Here is a 19,911-nt window from a genome sequence, read left to right as displayed (position 1 = left end):
ATTTAGAAAGCATATATATATTACAAGCCTTATTCATAGTTTTGTTGAATAGGAAATATGTTATATGTTATATTTGTACTGTGTACTTGAACTTGTGTCATCACAAGTGACGACACCTCAGCAATTTAAAACTATTTTTTACCATAAAGGTGAGATATGAACCTTTCTTGGAGTATGCAGCATTACTAGTTATTGTTTCTGGCCCTGTCATGATAAATCATTACTTTTGGGGATTACATAGATTTCGTTTAACTGGTTAATGTAAGACAGGCCCTGAACCCTCCTGGAGGATCACTTCAATGTAGGCCCTGAGCACTCCTGGAGGATCACTTCAATGTAGGCCCTGAGCCCTCCTGGAGGATCACTTTAATGTAGGACAGGCACTGAGCCCTCCTGGAGGATCACTTTAATGTAAGACAGGCCCTGAACCCTCCTGGAGGATCACTTTAATGTAGGACAGGCACTGAGCCCTCCTGGAGGATCACTTTAATGTAGGACAGGCACTGAGCCCTCCTGGAGGATCACTTTAATGTAGGACAGGCACTGAGCCCTCCTGGAGGATCACTTTAATGTAGGACAGGCCCTGAGCCCTCCTGGAGGATCACTTTAATGTAGGACAAGCCTTGAACCCTCCTGGAAGGTCTCTGTTGGAGACAGCACAGTGTAGTGCCACATCTAGCCAGAGGGTGACAGTACAGGGCATAGGGCTGTGGATAAGCTACCTTGTTTCATGCAATATCAAATCAAATGTTATGTCACATGAGCTAAATACAACCGGTGTAGATCTTACAGTGAAATGCTTACTTACAAGCCCTTAACCACCAATGCAGTTAAGAAAAATAAGAAATAAAAGTAACTAATAATTAAAGAGCAGCAGTAAAATAACAGTAGCGAGGCAATATACAAGGGGTACCGGTACAGAGTTAATCTACGGGGGCACCGGTTAGTCGAGGTAATTGAGGTAATATGTACATTAGGGTAGAGTTATTAAGGTGCATAGACCACAGAGTAGCAGCAGCGTAAAAGAGGGGGGGAGGGGGGCAATGCAAGTAGTCTGGGTGGCCATTTGATTAGCTGTTCAGTAGTCTTATGGCTTGGGGGTAGCAGCTGTTTAGAAGCCTCTTGGACCTAGACTTGGCACTCCGGTACCGCTTGCCGTGCAGTGGCAGAGAGAACAGTCTATGTCCAGGGTGGCCGGAGTCTGACATTTTTTAGGGCTTTCCTCTGACACCACCTGGTATAGTGGTCCTGGATGGCAGAAAGCTTGGCCTCAGTGATGTACTGGGCTGTACGCACTACCCTCTGTGATGCCTTGCGATCGGAGGCCGAGCAGTTGCCGTACCAGGCAGTGATGCAACCAGTCAGGATGCTCCCGATCCTCCTTTTCCTGTAGTTCACAATCATCTCTTTAGTCTTGATCACGTTGAGGGAGAGATTGTTGTCCTGGCAACACACGGCCAGGTCTCTTACCTCCTCCCTATGTGCTGTCTCATGGTTGTTGGTGATCAGGTCTACCACTGATGTGTCATCAGCAAACTTAATGATGGAGTTGGAGTCGTGCCTGACCCGTGCAGTCATGAGTGAACAGGGAGTACAGGAGGGGACTGAGCACGCACCCCTGAGGGGCTCCCGTGTTGAGGATCAGCGTGACGGATGTGTTGTTACCTACCCTTACCACCTGGGGGCGGCCTGTCAGGAAGTCCAGGATCCAGTTGCAGAGGTGGGTGTTTAGTCCCATGGACCTTAGCTTATTGATGAGCTTTGAGGGCACTATGGTGTTGAACACAGAATGAATAGCATTCTCACATAGGTGTTCCTTTTGTCCAGGTGGGTACGGGCAGTGTGGAATGCAATAGAGATTGCATCATCTGTGGATCTGTTGGGGCGGTATGCAAATTGGAGTGGTTCTTGGGTTTCTGGTGAGTGCTACGGATCGGTAGTCATTTTGGCAGGTTATCTTAGTGTTCTTGGGCACAGGGACTATGGTGGTCTGCTTGAAACATGTTGGTATTAGACTCAGACAGGGAGAGGTTGAAAATGTCAGTGAAGACACTTGACAGTTGGTCAGCGCAAGCTCGGAGTACACGTCCTGGTAATCCGTCTGGCCCTGCGGCCTTGTGAATGTTGATCTTTTTAAAGGTCTTACTCACATCGGCTGCGGAAAGCATGATCACACAATCGTCTGGAACAGCTGATGCTCTCATGCATGTTTCAGTGTTACTTGCGTTGAAGCGAGTATAGAAGTAATTTAGCTTGTCTGGTAGGCTCGTGTTACTGGGCAGCACTCGGCTGTTCTTCCCTTTGTAGTCTGTAATAGTTTGCAAGCCCTGTCTCATCCAACGAGAGTCGGAGCTGGTGTAGTACGATTCGATCTTAGTCCTGTATTGATGCTTTGCCTGTTTGATGGTTCGTCAGAGGGCATAGCGGGATTTCTTATAAGGTTCCGGGTTAGTCTTCTGGTTGTGGTATGTGCGTACAGTCACTGTAGGGATGACGTCATCGATGCACTTATTAATGAAAACAGTGACTGATGTGGTGTCCTCAATGCCATCGGAAGAATCCAGGAACATATTCCAGTCTGTTCTAGCAAAACAGTCCTGTAGCTTAGCATCTGCTTCATCTAACCACAGTTTTAGTGCCAGCATCGTTTTGTGGTGGTATGTAAACAGCTACGAAAAATACAGATAAAACTCTCTAGGTAGATAGTGTGGTCTACAGCTTTTCATGAGATACTCTACTTCAGGCAAGCAAAACATCAAGACTTCCTTAGATATTGTGCCTTAGGTATTGTTTACAAATATACATTGTCTTACCAGAGGCTGTTGTTCTATCCTGCTGATACAGTGTATAACCTGCCAGCTGTATGTTATTCATGTCGTTGTTCAGCCACAACTCAGTGAAACATAAGATATTACAGTTTTTAATGTCCTGGTGGTAGGATTTACGTGCTTTTTAGTTCATCCTATTTATTATCCAGCGATTGTATGTTGGCCAGTAGTACGGATGGCAAAGGCAGATCCTCAGAAGGCATCTTCACTAGAGGTCGACTGATCGGAAAGGCTGATTAATTAAGGCCGATTTCAAGTTTTCATAACAATCGGTAATCTGCATTTTTGAACACCGATTATGGCCGATTATATTGGACTCCACGAGGAGAGTGCGTGGCAGGCTGACTACCTGTTACGCGAGTGCAGCAAGGAGTCAAGGTAAGTTGCTAGCTAGCATTAAACTTTAAAAAAACACAACAATCTTGGCAAATATTGCACTTTTACTTTCTTCTCCAACACTTTGTTTTTGCATTATTTAAACCAAATTGAACATGTTTAATTTATTTGAGACTAAATTGATGTTATTGAATTATTACAAATAAATAATAAATAAATGAATATATATATATATATATAAATCGTCCGATTAATCGGTACCGGCTTTTTTTGGTCCTCCAATAATCGGTATTCGTGTTGAAAAATCATAATTGGTCGACCTCTAATCTCCACCAGGCATCTCCACAAGTCATCCGACTCATTAAAGAAATGTTCTTCATCAAGTTCGAAGTGAGTAATCGCTGTTCTGTTTTCCAGAAGCTTTCAGTCATAAGAGACAGAATAAGTTACAAAATAAGTTACAAAAAAAACAAAATAGCAGAGTTGTTTAAGAGCCCATGAAACAGCAGCCATTGTCTCCGCTGCCATCTTAAATAATAGAAACGAGGTAGAGGACAGGTGCAGCTCACCTGGGACAGAGGTGGTTCGTGCAGGTCCAGTTGTAACCTCTGGACTACATTAGGGAAGTCTCCAGCATGGAAACAGATCACATCTTTGGTAACGCGAGGGGGCTCCGCGCTACAGAGACAGAGAGAAGATAGATTATAACCATTGATTTCCAATCAGATTATGCAGCGGTCTTGTAACGGATTACTTGGACGATTGTTGGATACTAAATACAGCCTCAATAGGCCGACAGTTTAAAGTCATTTATACCAAGCAACGTATCTAAAGACATGATCATATATCCGGGTGTTAAAACCACCCACCTCTCTCCACAGCGCACGGCCTTAAGCACCCCTACAGCGGCGGTGGTCTGCCTCTCGAAGCCCTGTCCGATGTGGTCAGCGTGGGCACGCGTCCGGTCATCGAACAGCATCTCACGAGGCTCGCTGGCCCGAGGTAGGTACTGCAGGTTCTTGATCTCATTGGTTGACCTGGAGGAGGAGAGGACATTGAGATTAACACAAACTTCTATAGCAGGTGGCCCATAATAAGACCAAAATAATCAATCAATCATCAATTACTATATAATACTATATAACAGATTTTTTAAAATCCTGATCCAGCCTCTGGAGAGCTAGTCTAGGATATCCCTGACCTTGTAGCTTAGTAAGCTGTCTGGTCCCAGAGACCACCGGAGAGCCGGAAGTAAGCTGTCTGGTTCTAGAGACCACCGGAGAGCCGGAAGTAAGCTGTCTGTATCCAGAGACCACCGGAGAGCCGGAAGTAAGCTGTCTGTATCCAGAGACCACCGGAGAGCCGGAAGTAAGCTGTCTGGTTCTAGAGACCACCGGAGAGCCAGAAGTAAGCTGTCTGGTTCTAGAGACCACCGGAGAGCCGGAAGTAAGCTGTCTGGTTCTAGAGACCACCGGAGAGCCGGAAGTAAGCTGTCTGGTTCTAGAGACAACTAGAGAGCCGGAAGTAAGCTGTCTGTATCCAGAGACCACCGGAGAGCCGGAAGTAAGCTGTCTGGTTCTAGAGACCACCGGAGAGCCGGAAGTAAGCTGTCTGGTTCTAGAGACCACCGGAGAGCCGGAAGTAAGCTGTCTGGTTCTAGAGACCACCGGAGAGCCGGAAGTAAGCTGTCTGGTTCTAGAGACCACCGGAGAGCTGGAAGTAAGCTGTCTGGTTCTAGAGACCACCGGAGAGCCAGAAGTAAGCTGTCTGGTTCTAGAGACCACTAGAGAGCCGGAAGTAAGCTGTCTGGTTCTAGAGACCACTAGAGAGCCGGAAGTAAGCTGTCTGGTTCTAGAGACCACCGGAGAGCCAGAAGTAAGCTGTCTGGTTCTAGAGACCACCGGAGAGCCAGAAGTAAGCTGTCTGGTTCTAGAGACCACTAGAGAGCCGGAAGTAAGCTGTCTGGTTCTAGAGACCACCGGAGAGCCAGAAGTAAGCTGTCTGGTTCTAGAGACCACCGGAGAGCCAGAAGTAAGCTGTCTCCCCAGTAAAGCACATTAACACCTGATTCAACAAATTGAATGGAATCAATGGAACGGAGTCAAACGTTGTTTCCATGTGTTGGATGTGTTTGATACCATTCCACTGATTCCATTCCAGCCATTACAATGAGCCTGTCGTCCTATTGCTCCTCCCACCTCCTCTGAAGCCCACACACACTGTAGCACTCCAGAACTAGGAATATACCACATGTCCTACAGTGCCACATTCAGGAGCGAACCTACAGCGCCAGTGTTTAGTCAGAGAGAGGGGTATTGCCACCAGTGTTTAGTCAGAGAGAGGGATAACACCGCCAGTGTTTAGTCAGAGAGAGGGGTAACACAGCTAGTGTTTAGTCAGAGAGAGGGGTAACACAGCCAGTGTTTAGTCAGAGAGAGGGGTAACACAGCCAGTGTTTAGTCAGAGAGAGGGGTAACACCACCAGTGTTTAGTCAGAGAGAGGGGTAACACAGCCAGTGTTAAGTCAGAGAGAGGTGTAACACCACCAGTGTTTAGTCAGAGAGAGGGGTAACACCGCCAGTGTTTAGTCAGAGAGAGGGGTAACACCGCCAGTGTTTAGTCAGAGAGAGGGGTAACACCGCCAGTGTTTAGTCAGAGAGAGGGGTAACACCGCCAGTGTTTAGTCAGAGAGAGGGGTAACACCACCAGTGTTTAGTCAGAGAGAGGGGTAACACAGCCAGTGTTTAGTCAGAGAGAGGGGTAACACCGCCAGTGTTTAGTCAGAGAGAGGGGTAACACCGCCAGTGTTTAGTCAGAGAGAGGGGTAACACCGCCAGTGTTTAGTCAGAGAGAGGGGTAACACCGCCAGTGTTTAGTCAGAGAGAGGGGTAACACCGCCAGTGTTTAGTCAGAGAGAGGGGTAACACAGCCAGTGTTTAGTCAGAGAGAGGGGTAACACAGCCAGTGTTTAGTCAGAGAGAGGGGTAACACCGCCAGTGTTTAGTCAGAGAGAGGGGTAACACCGCCAGTGTTTAGTCAGAGAGAGGGGTAACACAGCCAGTGTTTAGTCAGAGAGAGGGGTAACGCCGCCAGTGTTTAGTCAGAGAGAGGGGTAACGCCACCAGTGTTTAGTCAGAGAGAGGGGTAACACCACCAGTGTTTAGTCAGAGAGAGGGGTAACACCGCCAGTGTTTAGTCAGAGAGAGGGGTAACACAGCTAGTGTTTAGTCAGAGAGAGGGGTAACACAGCCAGTGTTTAGTCAGAGAGAGGGGTAACACCGCCAGTGTTTAGTCAGAGAGAGGGGTAACACCGCCAGTGTTTAGTCAGAGAGAGGGGTAACGCCGCCAGTGTTTAGTCAGAGAGAGGGGTAACGCCACCAGTGTTTAGTCAGAGAGAGGGGTAACACAGCCAGTGTTTAGTCAGAGAGAGGGGTAACGCCACCAGTGTTTAGTCAGAGAGAGGGGTAACACAGCCAGTGTTTAGTCAGAGAGAGGGGTAACGCACCAGTGTTTAGTCAGAGAGAGGGGTAACGCCGCCAGTGTTTAGTCAGAGAGAGGGGTAACACCACCAGTGTTTAGTCAGAGAGAGGGGTAACACAGCCAGTGTTTAGTCAGAGAGAGGGGTAACACAGCCAGTGTTTAGTCAGAGAGAGGGGTAACACAGCCAGTGTTTAGTCAGAGAGAGGGGTAACACAGCCAGTGTTTAGTCAGAGAGAGGGGTAACACAGCCAGTGTTTAGTCAGAGAGAGGGGTAACGCCGCCAGTGTTTAGTCAGAGAGAGGGGTAACGCCGCCAGTGTTTAGTCAGAGAGAGGGGTAACGCCACCAGTGTTTAGTCAGAGAGAGGGGTAACACCACCAGTGTTTAGTCAGAGAGAGGGGTAACACCACCAGTGTTTAGTCAGAGAGAGGGGTAACACAGCCAGTGTTTAGTCAGAGAGAGGGGTAACACAGCCAGTGTTTAGTCAGAGAGAGGGGTAACACAGCCAGTGTTTAGTCAGAGAGAGAGGTAACACAGCTAGTGTTTAGTCAGAGAGAGGGGTAACACAGCTAGTGTTTAGTCAGAGAGAGGGGTAACGCCACCAGTGTTTAGTCAGAGAGAGGGGTAACACAGCCAGTGTTTAGTCAGAGAGAGGGGTAACACAGCTAGTGTTTAGTCAGAGAGAGGGGTAATGCCACCAGTGTTTAGTCAGAGAGAGGGGTAACACCACCAGTGTTTAGTCAGAGAGAGGGGTAACACAGCTAGTGTTTAGTCAGAGAGAGGGGTAACACAGCCAGAGGGGAGAGGGGTAACACAGCCAGTGTTTAGTCAGAGAGAGGGGTAACACAGCTAGTGTTTAGTCAGAGAGAGGGGTAACACAGCCAGTGTTTAGTCAGAGAGAGGGTTAACACAGCCAGTGTTTAGTCAGAGGGGTAACACAGCCAGTGTTTAGTCAGAGAGAGGGGTAACACCGCCCGTGTTTAGTCAGAGAGAGGGGTAACACCGCCAGTGTTTAGTCAGAGAGAGGGGTAACACAGCCAGTGTTTAGTCAGAGAGAGGGGTAACACAGCCAGTGTTTAGTCAGAGAGAGGGGTAACACCGCCAGTGTTTAGTCAGAGAGAGGGGTAACACCGCCAGTGTTTAGTCAGAGAGAGGGGTAACACAGCCAGTGTTTAGTCAGAGAGAGGGGTAACACCGCCAGTGTTTAGTCAGAGAGAGGGGTAAACACAGCTAGTGTTAAGTCAGAGAGAGGGGTAACATAGCCAGTGTTTAGTCAGAGAGAGGGGTAACACCGCCAGTGTTTAGTCAGAGAGAGGGGTAACACCGCCAGTGTTTAGTCAGAGAGAGGGGTAACACCGCCAGTGTTTAGTCAGAGAGAGGGGTAACGCCGCCAGTGTTTAGTCAGAGAGAGGGGTAACGCCACCAGTGTTTAGTCAGAGAGAGGGGTAACACAGCCAGTGTTTAGTCAGAGAGAGGGGTAACGCCACCAGTGTTTAGTCAGAGAGAGGGGTAACACAGCCAGTGTTTAGTCAGAGAGAGGGGTAACGCCACCAGTGTTTAGTCAGAGAGAGGGGTAACGCCGCCAGTGTTTAGTCAGAGAGAGGGGTAACACCACCAGTGTTTAGTCAGAGAGAGGGGTAACACAGCCAGTGTTTAGTCAGAGAGAGGGGTAACACAGCCAGTGTTTAGTCAGAGAGAGGGGTAACACAGCCAGTGTTTAGTCAGAGAGAGGGGTAACACAGCCAGTGTTTAGTCAGAGAGAGGGGTAACACAGCCAGTGTTTAGTCAGAGAGAGGGGTAACGCCGCCAGTGTTTAGTCAGAGAGAGGGGTAACGCCGCCAGTGTTTAGTCAGAGAGAGGGGTAACGCCACCAGTGTTTAGTCAGAGAGAGGGGTAACACCACCAGTGTTTAGTCAGAGAGAGGGGTAACACCACCAGTGTTTAGTCAGAGAGAGGGGTAACACAGCCAGTGTTTAGTCAGAGAGAGGGGTAACACAGCCAGTGTTTAGTCAGAGAGAGGGGTAACACAGCCAGTGTTTAGTCAGAGAGAGAGGTAACACAGCTAGTGTTTAGTCAGAGAGAGGGGTAACACAGCTAGTGTTTAGTCAGAGAGAGGGGTAACGCCACCAGTGTTTAGTCAGAGAGAGGGGTAACACAGCCAGTGTTTAGTCAGAGAGAGGGGTAACACAGCTAGTGTTTAGTCAGAGAGAGGGGTAATGCCACCAGTGTTTAGTCAGAGAGAGGGGTAACACCACCAGTGTTTAGTCAGAGAGAGGGGTAACACAGCTAGTGTTTAGTCAGAGAGAGGGGTAACACAGCCAGAGGGGAGAGGGGTAACACAGCCAGTGTTTAGTCAGAGAGAGGGGTAACACAGCTAGTGTTTAGTCAGAGAGAGGGGTAACACAGCCAGTGTTTAGTCAGAGAGAGGGTTAACACAGCCAGTGTTTAGTCAGAGGGGTAACACAGCCAGTGTTTAGTCAGAGAGAGGGGTAACACCGCCCGTGTTTAGTCAGAGAGAGGGGTAACACCGCCAGTGTTTAGTCAGAGAGAGGGGTAACACAGCCAGTGTTTAGTCAGAGAGAGGGGTAACACAGCCAGTGTTTAGTCAGAGAGAGGGGTAACACCGCCAGTGTTTAGTCAGAGAGAGGGGTAACACCGCCAGTGTTTAGTCAGAGAGAGGGGTAACACAGCCAGTGTTTAGTCAGAGAGAGGGGTAACACCGCCAGTGTTTAGTCAGAGAGAGGGGTAAACACAGCTAGTGTTAAGTCAGAGAGAGGGGTAACATAGCCAGTGTTTAGTCAGAGAGAGGGGTAACACCGCCAGTGTTTAGTCAGAGAGAGGGGTAACACCGCCAGTGTTTAGTCAGAGAGAGGGGTAAACACAGCTAGTGTTTAGTCAGAGAGAGGGGTAACACCGCCAGTGTTTAGTCAGAGAGAGGGGTAACACAGCCAGTGTTTAGTCAGAGAGAGGGGTAACGCCACCAGTGTTTAGTCAGAGAGAGGGGTAACACCGCCAGTGTTTAGTCAGAGAGAGGCGTAAACACAGCTAGTGTTTAGTCAGAGAGAGGGGTAACACCGCTAGTGTTTAGTCAGAGAGAGGGGTAACACCACCAGTGTTTAGTCAGAGAGAGGGGTAACACAGCTAGTGTTTAGTCAGAGAGAGGGGTAACGCCGCCAGTGTAAAGGCAGTGTGAGTACATCCTCACATTTAACATACATTACACTAGAGAACATCACGGGGTGAAACAACCAACGAGGAGATCACAAATCACACCATATTCCCTATATCGTGCCCTACAGTAGTGTACTATATAGGGGTTAGTGTGCCATTTGTGATGTAACCCGAGCACTGTTTAGTATGCAGAAGTAGGACAGGACTTCTGCCTGCCTGGATGAAGTAATACATGTAAAGCTGAGACCCAGAGAAAAGGTTTCAACAGAAGAAACAGACAGCACTCTGGGGAGGGAGAAGAGGGGGAGGGAAGGAGAGAGAGAGAGGGACGGAGGAAGAGGGAGGGGGAGGGAGGAAGAGGGAGGGAGCCCAGCATTTTTGGGCTCCTGTGCCTGAAGCGATTGGCCACGGCTATTTGGTCATACTGTTCGAGTCAGGAGAGAGAGTAGTCACTGTACTACAGTATCTATTTATTTTATTTAACCAGGCAAGTCAGTTAAGAACAAATTCTTATTTACAATGACGGCCTACTGGGGAACAGTGGGTTAACTGGTCTAGGAACAGTGGGTTAACTGGTCTAGGAACAGTGGGTTAACTGGTCTAGGAACAGTGGGTTAACTGGTCTAGGAACAGTGGGTTAACTGGTCTAGGAACAGTGGGTTAACTGGTCTAGGAACAGTGGGTTAACTGGTCTAGGAACAGTGGGTTAACTGGTCTAGGAACAGTGGGTTAACTGGCCTAGGAACAGTGGGTTAACTGGCCTAGGAACAGTGGGTTAACTGGTCTAGGAACAGTGGGTTAACTGGTCTAGGAACAGTGGGTTAACTGGTCTAGGAACAGTGGGTTAACTGGTCTAGGAACAGTGGGTTAACTGCCTTGTTCAGAGGCAGAACAACAGACTTTTACCTCGTCAGCTCTGGATTTAGATCTTGCAACCTTTCGGTTACTAGTCCAACGCTCTAACCACTAAGCTACCTGCCACCCCATCTATGGAGACAGACAGTGAGGTACTAGTCCAACGCTCTAACCACTAAGCTACCTGCCACCCCATCTATGAGGACAGACAGTGAGGTACTAGTCCAACGCTCTAACCACTAAGCTACCTGCCACCCCATCTATGAGGACAGACAGTGAGGTACTAGTCCAACGCTCTAACCACTAAGCTACCTGCCACCCCATCTATGGAGACAGACAGTGAGGTACTAGTCCAACGCTCTAACCACTAAGCTACCTGCCACCCCATCTATGAGGACAGACAGTGAGGTACTAGTCCAACGCTCTAACCACTAAGCTACCTGCCACCCCATCTATGGAGACAGACAGTGAGGTACTAGTCCAACGCTCTAACCACTAAGCTACCTGCCACCCCATCTATGAGGACAGACAGTGAGGTACTAGTCCAACGCTCTAACCACTAAGCTACCTGCCACCTCATCTATGAGGACAGACAGTGAGTTACTAGTCCAACGCTCTAACCACTATGCTACCTGCCACCCCATCTATGAGGACAGACAGTGAGGTACTAGTCCAACGCTCTAACCATTATGCTACCTGCCACCCCATCTATGAGGACAGACAGTGAGGTACTAGTCCAACGCTCTGACCACTAAGCTACCTGCCACCCCATCTATGAGGACAGACAGTGAGGTACTAGTCCAACGCTCTAACCACTATGCTACCTGCCACCCCATCTATGAGGACAGACAGTGAGGTACTAGTCCAACGCTCTAACCACTATGCTACCTGCCACCCCATCTATGAGGACAGACAGTGAGGTACTAGTCCAACGCTCTAACCATTATGCTACCTGCCACCCCATCTATGAGGACAGACAGTGAGGTACTAGTCCAACGCTCTAACCACTATGCTACCTGCCACCCCATCTATGAAGACAGACAGTGAGGTACTAGTCCAACGCTCTAACCACTATGCTACCTGCCACCCCATCTATGAGGACAGACAGTGAGGTACTAGTCCAACGCTCTGACCACTATGCTACCTGCCACCCCATCTATGAGGACAGACAGTGAGGTACTAGTCCAACGCTCTGACCACTATGCTACCTGCCACCCCATCTATGAGGACAGATAGTGAGGTACTAGTCCAACGCTCTAACCACTAAGCTACCTGCCACCCCATCTATGAGGACAGACAGTGAGGTACTAGTCCAACGCTCTAACCATTATGCTACCTGCCACCCCATCTATGGAGACAGACAGTGAGGTACTAGTCCAACGCTCTAACCACTATGCTACCTGCCACCCCATCTATGGAGACAGACAGTGAGGTACTAGTCCAACGCTCTAACCACTATGCTACCTGCCACCCCATCTATGAGGACAGACAGTGAGGTACTAGTCACTGTACTACAGTATCTATGAGGACAGACAGTGAGGTACTAGTCACTATACTACAGTATCTCTGAGGACAGACAGTGAGGTACTAGTCACTATACTACAGTATCTATGGAGACAGACAGTGAGGTACTAGTCACTATACTACAGTATCTATGAGGACAGACAGTGAGGTACTAGTCCAACGCTCTAACCACTAAGCTACCTGCCACCCCATCTATGGAGACAGACAGTGAGGTACTAGTCCAACGCTCTAACCACTAAGCTACCTGCCACCCCATCTATGAGGACAGACAGTGAGGTACTAGTCCAACGCTCTAACCACTAAGCTACCTGCCACCCCATCTATGAGGACAGACAGTGAGGTACTAGTCCAACGCTCTAACCACTATGCTACCTGCCACCCCATCTATGGAGACAGACAGTGAGGTACTAGTCCAACGCTCTAACCACTATGCTACCTGCCACCCCATCTATGAGGACAGACAGTGAGGTACTAGTCCAACGCTCTAACCACTATGCTACCTGCCACCCCATCTATGAGGACAGACAGTGAGGTACTAGTCCAACGCTCTAACCACTATGCTACCTGCCACCCCATCTATGAGGACAGACAGTGAGGTACTAGTCCAACGCTCTAACCACTATGCTACCTGACGACCCATCTATGGAGACAGACAGTGAGGTACTAGTCACTGTACTACATTATCTATGGGGACAGACAGTGAGGTACTAGTCACTATACTACAGTATCTCTGAGGACAGACAGTGAGGTACTAGTCACTGTACTACATTATCCATGGGGACAGACAGTGAGGTACTAGTGAAGGTGACGAAGTCAACTTGGTGAGACTTATTACATGGCAAGGTGAGGGTGGAAACTGAGAAGGCAGACAGAGTGAAAACTCAGTAATTTACTCACAGAAATCTGCTATGGCTGTTTTGGGTCAGAAAGTGAAGTGTTATTTTTCCACTACTTGGTCAAGTGGCTATATATATATATTCATCTATCTTCCTGGGAACAGCTGTAAAAGAGGCCTTCAGTCAAGGTCTCCATGTCTGTCTCTGTCTTTCACAGTTCCCATGCCTGTGTACAGTATGATCCATGTCTGTCTCGGTCTTTCACAGTTCCCATGCCTGTGTACAGTATGATCCATAAACCATGTCTGTCTCTGTCTTTCACAGTTCCCATGCCTGTGTACAGTATGATCCATGTCTGTCTCTGTCTTTCACAGTTCCATGCCTGTGTACAGTATGATCCATGTCTGTCTCTGTCTTTCACAGTTCCATGCCTGTGTACAGTATGATCCATGTCTGTCTCGGTCTTTCACAGTTCCATGCCTGTGTACAGTATGATCCATGTCTGTCTCGGTCTTTCACAGTCCCATGCCTGTGTACAGTATGATCCATAAACCATGTCTGTCTCTGTCTTTCACAGTTCCCATGCCTGTGTACAGTATGATCCATGTCTGTCTCTGTCTTTCACAGTTCCCATGCCTGTGTACAGTATGATCCATAAACCATGTGTTACTGTGTCCTATAAAAGATCCCTGAGGATTTCCTGAGCATGAAGACTCATCCTATAAATAAATCATACATTTTACAGGATGCCGTCATGCAGCCAAAACACAGTGTGTGTGTGTGTGTGTGTGTGTGTGTGTGTGTGTGTGTGTGTGTGTGTGTGTGTGTGTGTGTGTGTGTGAGAGAGAGTGAGAGAGAGATCCAGCCATCAGGTCCGACATGTGTTCCTGACAGCCTGTAGTCTTGTAAACCCCACCCTAGGCAACAGTGAAGAAGGCGGGGTGTTCAGGCAGGTAGTCTGGGGGACCATGAACCTTTAGCTCCCATTTCCCTCTTGTAGGATTGTTATTTGTAACAGCTGTCAATGGTATTACGGGACTACGACGGGACTACGATAGATTTTTCTGTGTGTGTGAATAAAGACAAGGAAAAAAATACCCACCAAAAAAGACAAAAAAGAAAGCTCCTATAAAATATTTTGAATAATCGATAAATAGTTTAGCCTATATCCGACTAACGGGCTCCGACTAACGGGTAACGGGCCCCGACTAACGAGTAACGGGCTCCGACTAACGGGTAACGGGCTCCGACTAACGGGTAACGGGCTCCGACTAACGGGTAACGGGCTCCGACTAACGGGTAACGGGCTCCGACTAACGGGTAACGGGCCCCGACTAACGGGTAACGGGCTGCGGGTAACGGGCTCCGACTAACAGGTAACGGGCTCCGACTAACGGGTAACGGGCCCCGACTAATGGGTAACGGGCTCCGACTAACAGGCTCCGACTAACGGGCCCCGACTAACAGGCTCCGACTAACGGGTAACAGGCTCCGACTAACGGGTAACGGGCTCCGACTAACAGGTAACAGGCTCCGACTAACGGGTAACGGGCCCCGACTAACGGGCAACGGACTCCAACTAACGGGTAACTGGCTCCGACTAACGGGCTCCGACTAACGGGTAACGGGCTCCGACTAACGGGTAACGGGCACCGACTAACGGGCTCTGACTAACGGGTAACGGGCTCCGACTAACGGGTAACGGGCTCCGACTAACGGGTAACGGGCTCCAACTAACAGGTAACGGGCTCCGACTAACGGGTAACGGGCTCCGACTAACGGGTAACGGGCTCCGACTAACGGGTAACGGGCTCCGACTAACGGGTAACGGGCTCCGACTAACGGGTAACGGGCTCCGACTAACGGGCTCCGACTAACGGGTAACGGGCTGTGGGTAACGGGCTCCGACTAACGGGTAACGGGCTCCGACTAACGGGTAACGGGCTGCGGGCCCCGACTAACGGGTAACGGGCTCCGACTAACGGTTAACGGGCTCCGACTCACAGGTAACGGGCTCCGACTAACGGGTAACGGGCCCCGACTAACAGGTAACGGGCTCCGACTAACGGGCCCCGACTCACAGGTAACGGGCTCCGGCTAACAGGTAACGGGCCCCGACTAACGGGTAACGGGCCCCGACAAACGGGTAACGGGCTCCGACTAACGGGCTCTGACTAACGGGTAACGGGCTCCGACTCACGGGTAACGGGCTCCGACTCACGGGTAACGGGCTCCGACTAACGGGCCCCGACTCACAGGTAACGGGCTCCGGCTAACAGGTAACGGGCCCCGACTAACGGGTAACGGGCCCCGACAAACGGGTAACGGGCTCCGACTAACGGGCTCTGACTAACGGGTAACGGGCTCCGACTCACGGGTAACGGGCTCCGACTCACGGGTAACGGGCTCCGACTCACGGGTAACGGGCTCCGACTCACGGGTAACGGGCTCCGACTCACGGGTAACGGGCTCCGACTCACGGGTAACGGGCTCCGACTCACGGGTAACGGGCTCCGACTCACGGGTAACGGGCTCCGACTCACGGGTAACGGGCTCCGACTCACGGGTAACGGGCTCCGACTCACGGGTAACGGGCTCCGACTCACGGGTAACGGGCTCCGACTCACGGGTAACGGGCTCCGACTCACGGGTAACGGGCTCCGACTCACGGGTAACGGGCTCCGACTCACGGGTAACGGGCTCCGACTCACGGGTAACGGGCTCCGACTCACGGGTAACGGGCTCCGACTCACGGGTAACGGGCTCCGACTCACGGGTAACGGGCTCCGACTCACGGGTAACGGGCTCCGACTCACGGGTAACGGGCTCCGACTCACGGGTAACGGGCTCCGACTCACGGGTAACGGGCTCCGACTCACGGGTAACGGGCTCCGCTCACGGGTAACGGGCTCCGACTCACGGGTAACGGGCTCCGACTCACGGGTAACGGGCTCCGACTCACGGGTAACGGGCTCCGACTCACGGGTAACGGGCTCCGACTCACGGGTAACGGGCTCCGACTCACGGGTAACGGGCTCCGACTCACGGGTAACGGGCTCCGACTCACGGGTAACGGGCTCCGACTCACGGGTAACGGGCTCCGACTCACGGGTAACGGGCTCCGACTCACGGGTAACGGGCTCCGACTCACGGGTAACGGGCTCCGACTCACGGGTAACGGGCTCCGACTCACGGGTAACGGGCTCCGACTCACGGGTAACGGGCTCCGACTCACGGGTAACGGGCTCCGACTCACGGGTAACGGGCTCCGACTCACGGGTAACGGGCTCCGACTCACGGGTAACGGGCTCCGACTCACGGGTAACGGGCTCCGACTCACGGGTAACGGGCTCCGACTCACGGGTAACGGGCTCCGACTCACGGTAACGGGCTCCGACTCACGGGTAACGGGCTCCGACTCACGGGTAACGGGCTCCGACTCACGGGTAACGGGCTCCGACTCACGGGGTAACGGGCTCCGACTCACGGGTAACGGGCTCCGACTCACGGGTAACGGGCTCCGACTCACGGTAACGGGTCCGACTCACGGGTAAGGGCTCCGACTCACGGGTAACGGGCTCCGACTCACGGGTAACGGCTCCGACTCACGGGTAACGGGCTCCGACTCACGGGTAACGGGCTCCGACTCACGGGTAACGGGCTCCGACTCACGGGTAAACGGCTCCGACTCACGGGTAACGGGCTCCGACTCACGGGTAACGGGCTCCGACTCACGGGTAACGGGCTCCGACTCACGGGTAACGGGCTCCGACTCACGGGTAACGGGCTCCGACTCACGGGTAACGGGCTCCGACTCACGGGTAACGGGCTCCGACTCACGGGTAACGGGCTCCGACTAACGGGTAACGGGCTCCGACTCACAGGTAACGGGCTCCGACTCACAGGTAACGGGCTCCGACTAACGGGTAACGGGCTCCGACTAACGGGTAACGGGCTCCGACTAACAGGCTCCGACTAACGGGTAACAGGCTCCGACTAACGGGTAACGGGCCCCGACTAACGGGCAACGGGCTCCGACTAACAGGTAACAGGCTCCGACTAACGGGTAACGGGCCCCGACTAACGGGCAACGGGCTCCAACTAACGGGTAACTGGCTCCGACTAACGGGCTCCGACTAACGGGTAACGGGCTCCGACTAACAGGTAACGGGCTCCGACTAACAGGTAACGGGCTCCGACTAACGGGTAACGGGCTCCGACTAACGGGCTCCGACTAACGGGTAACGGGCCCCGACTAACGGGTAACGGGCTCTAACTAACGGGTAACGGGCTGCGGGTAACGGGCTCCGACTAACGGGTAACGGGCTCCGACTAACGGGCTCCGACTAACGGGTAACGGGCCCCGACTAACGGGCTCTAACTAACGGGTAACGGGCTCCGACTCACAGGTAACGGGCTCCGACTCACAGGTAACGGGCTCCGACTAACGGGTAACGGGCTCCGACTAACGGGTAACGGGCTCCGACTAACGGGCTCCGACTAACGGGTAACGGGCCCCGACTAACGGGCTCTAACTAACGGGTAACGGGCTCCGACTCACAGGTAACGGGCTCCGACTCACAGGTAACGGGCTCCGACTAACGGGTAACGGGCTCCGACTAACGGGTAACGGGCTCCGACTAACGGGTAACAGGCTCCGACTAACAGGTAACGGGCCCCGACTAACGGGCAACGGGCTCCAACTAACGGGTAACTGGCTCCGACTAACGGGCTCCGACTAACGGGTAACGGGCTCCGACTAACAGGTAACGGGCTCCGACTAACAGGTAACGGGCTCCGACTAACGGGTAACGGGCTCCGACTAACGGGCTCCGACTAACGGGCTCTAACTAACGGGTAACGGGCTGCGGGTAACGGGCTCCGACTAACGGGTAACGGGCTCCGACTAACGGGCTCCGACTAACGGGTAACGGGCCCCGACTAACGGGCTCTAACTAACGGGTAACGGGCTCCGACTCACAGGTAACGGGCTCCGACTCACAGGTAACGGGCTCCGACTAACGGGTAACGGGCTCCGACTAACGGGTAACGGGCTCCGACTAACGGGTAACGGGCTCCGACTAACAGGCTCCGACTAACGGGTAACAGGCTCCGACTAACGGGTAACGGGCCCCGACTAACGGGCAACGGGCTCCGACTAACAGGTAACAGGCTCCGACTAACGGGTAACGGGCCCCGACTAACGGGCAACGGGCTCCAACTAACGGGTAACTGGCTCCGACTAACGGGCTCCGACTAACGGGTAACGGGCTCCGACTAACAGGTAACGGGCTCCGACTAACAGGTAACGGGCTCCGACTAACGGGTAACGGGCTCCGACTAACGGGCTCCGACTAACGGGTAACGGGCCCCGACTAACGGGTAACGGGCTCTAACTAACGGGTAACGGGCTGCGGGTAACGGGCTCCGACTAACGGGTAACGGGCTCCGACTAACGGGCTCCGACTAACGGGTAACGGGCCCCGACTAACGGGTAACGGGCCCCGACTAACGGGTAACGGGCTCTAACTAACGGGTAACGGGCTCTGACTAACGGGTAACGGGCTCCGACTAACAGGTAACGGGCTCCGACTAACGGGCTCCGACTAACTGGCTCCGACTAACTGGCTCCGACTAACGGGCTCCGACTAACGGGCTCCGACTAACGGGTAACGGGCTCCGACTAACGGGTAATGGGCTCCGACTAACGGGTAACGGGCCCCCCGACTAACGGGCTCCGACTAACGGGTAACGGGCCCCCCGACTAACGGGCCCCGACTAACGGGTAACGGGCCCCCCGACTAACGGGCCCCGACTAACAGGTAACGGGCTCCGACTAACGGGCCCCGACTAATGGGTAACGGGCTCCGACTAACGGGTAACGGGCTCCGACTAACAGGTAACGGGCCCCGACTAACAGGTAACGGGCCCCGACTAACGGGTAACGGGCCACGACTAACGGGCTTTAGTTGTCCTCGTCTTAAAATGTAGGAGTAACGTTGTTGCTTTAAGCTAAGAGTATTTATCACCTCAGGAAAGCTAAGAACAACACGAGTTGGTAACCGTGGTGCTATTCAGCTTCAGCTCACTATGCTGTTGTCTCAAGTCAAGGAAGTGACACGGGAGGCTCTTAAAGAGCCAATGAACACGCCGATTGGCATGTGTTTTTTTCTGTTACTGATTAGAAAAATGAGATTTCAGTCTCAGAGGTGTGTCTCCTGACCGATTTCCACTTTTGGTTAATGGTGTTTGTCCCTCATGAGACACTGTAGGAAGCCTATTTCACTTCAATGTCCCCAGAAATCTGTAATTAATTAAAAACATTTTGTCCGAGGATGTTTTAGATGCACAATTTTTCATCCATCAAAGGTGTTTGATGCAGTATTTCTCAAGTAAAACAATGTGTGATGTGTGTAAACAGACAGAGCTGCTGGGCAGGTCTGTCTCACTGTCTATGCTATTGGATCGAGAGCAGTCACCACAGCTGTTGGACACCCCAACCTTCATTTACCCAGTGTGACGCGCAGATGTTCCAAACTCCATTTTACACCAGACTGACTTCATGACCAAAATGACACGAGAATACCTGTTTCTGACTCATATCGATGCCACATGTTTTCTATAGGATTCTTCGCTCTTTAAATCAAGCTGCGATGCTAATATTATCAGGATGAAATGACACCTCCCTGTCCGTTCCACTAGGAATAAACGTCAAGAAGATGGATAAGGGAGTGAAATAGATAAATAGCTCAGCAGTTGGGAGCAGCAGCAGTGTTGGAATGCTGAGCTGCAGGGATTGTTGAGAATAAAATTACATGAGAGACGGGACGACGTGGGGGTGTCTCTCTCTCTGTATGTCTCTGTGTGTGTGTGTCTCTGTGT

At 51.6% G+C, this 19,911-nt stretch overlaps 1 protein-coding gene across 3 annotated transcripts in view; it reads right to left on the bottom strand.

Moving 5' to 3' along the window:
• The window catches only part of LOC109887274 (lysine-specific demethylase RSBN1L), an 84,475-nt gene that overhangs the window by 4,824 nt on the left and 59,740 nt on the right, over positions 1-19,911 (bottom strand). For all 3 annotated transcript variants that reach the window (XM_031820641.1, XM_031820643.1, XM_031820642.1), the window contains exons 6-7: positions 4,034-4,201; positions 3,734-3,842 (exon numbers count right to left, since the gene is read on the bottom strand). In XM_031820641.1, coding sequence (XP_031676501.1) covers positions 3,734-3,842; positions 4,034-4,201 — 277 coding nt within the window. The remainder of the gene's footprint in view (positions 1-3,733; positions 3,843-4,033; positions 4,202-19,911) is intronic.

Source organism: Oncorhynchus kisutch, unplaced genomic scaffold, assembly GCF_002021735.2.
Source record: "Oncorhynchus kisutch isolate 150728-3 unplaced genomic scaffold, Okis_V2 scaffold3571, whole genome shotgun sequence".
NCBI classification, from domain to species: domain Eukaryota; kingdom Metazoa; phylum Chordata; class Actinopteri; order Salmoniformes; family Salmonidae; genus Oncorhynchus; species Oncorhynchus kisutch.
Note: the sequence above shows the minus strand (reverse complement) of the source record. Positions and strands in the feature narration are given on the sequence as shown.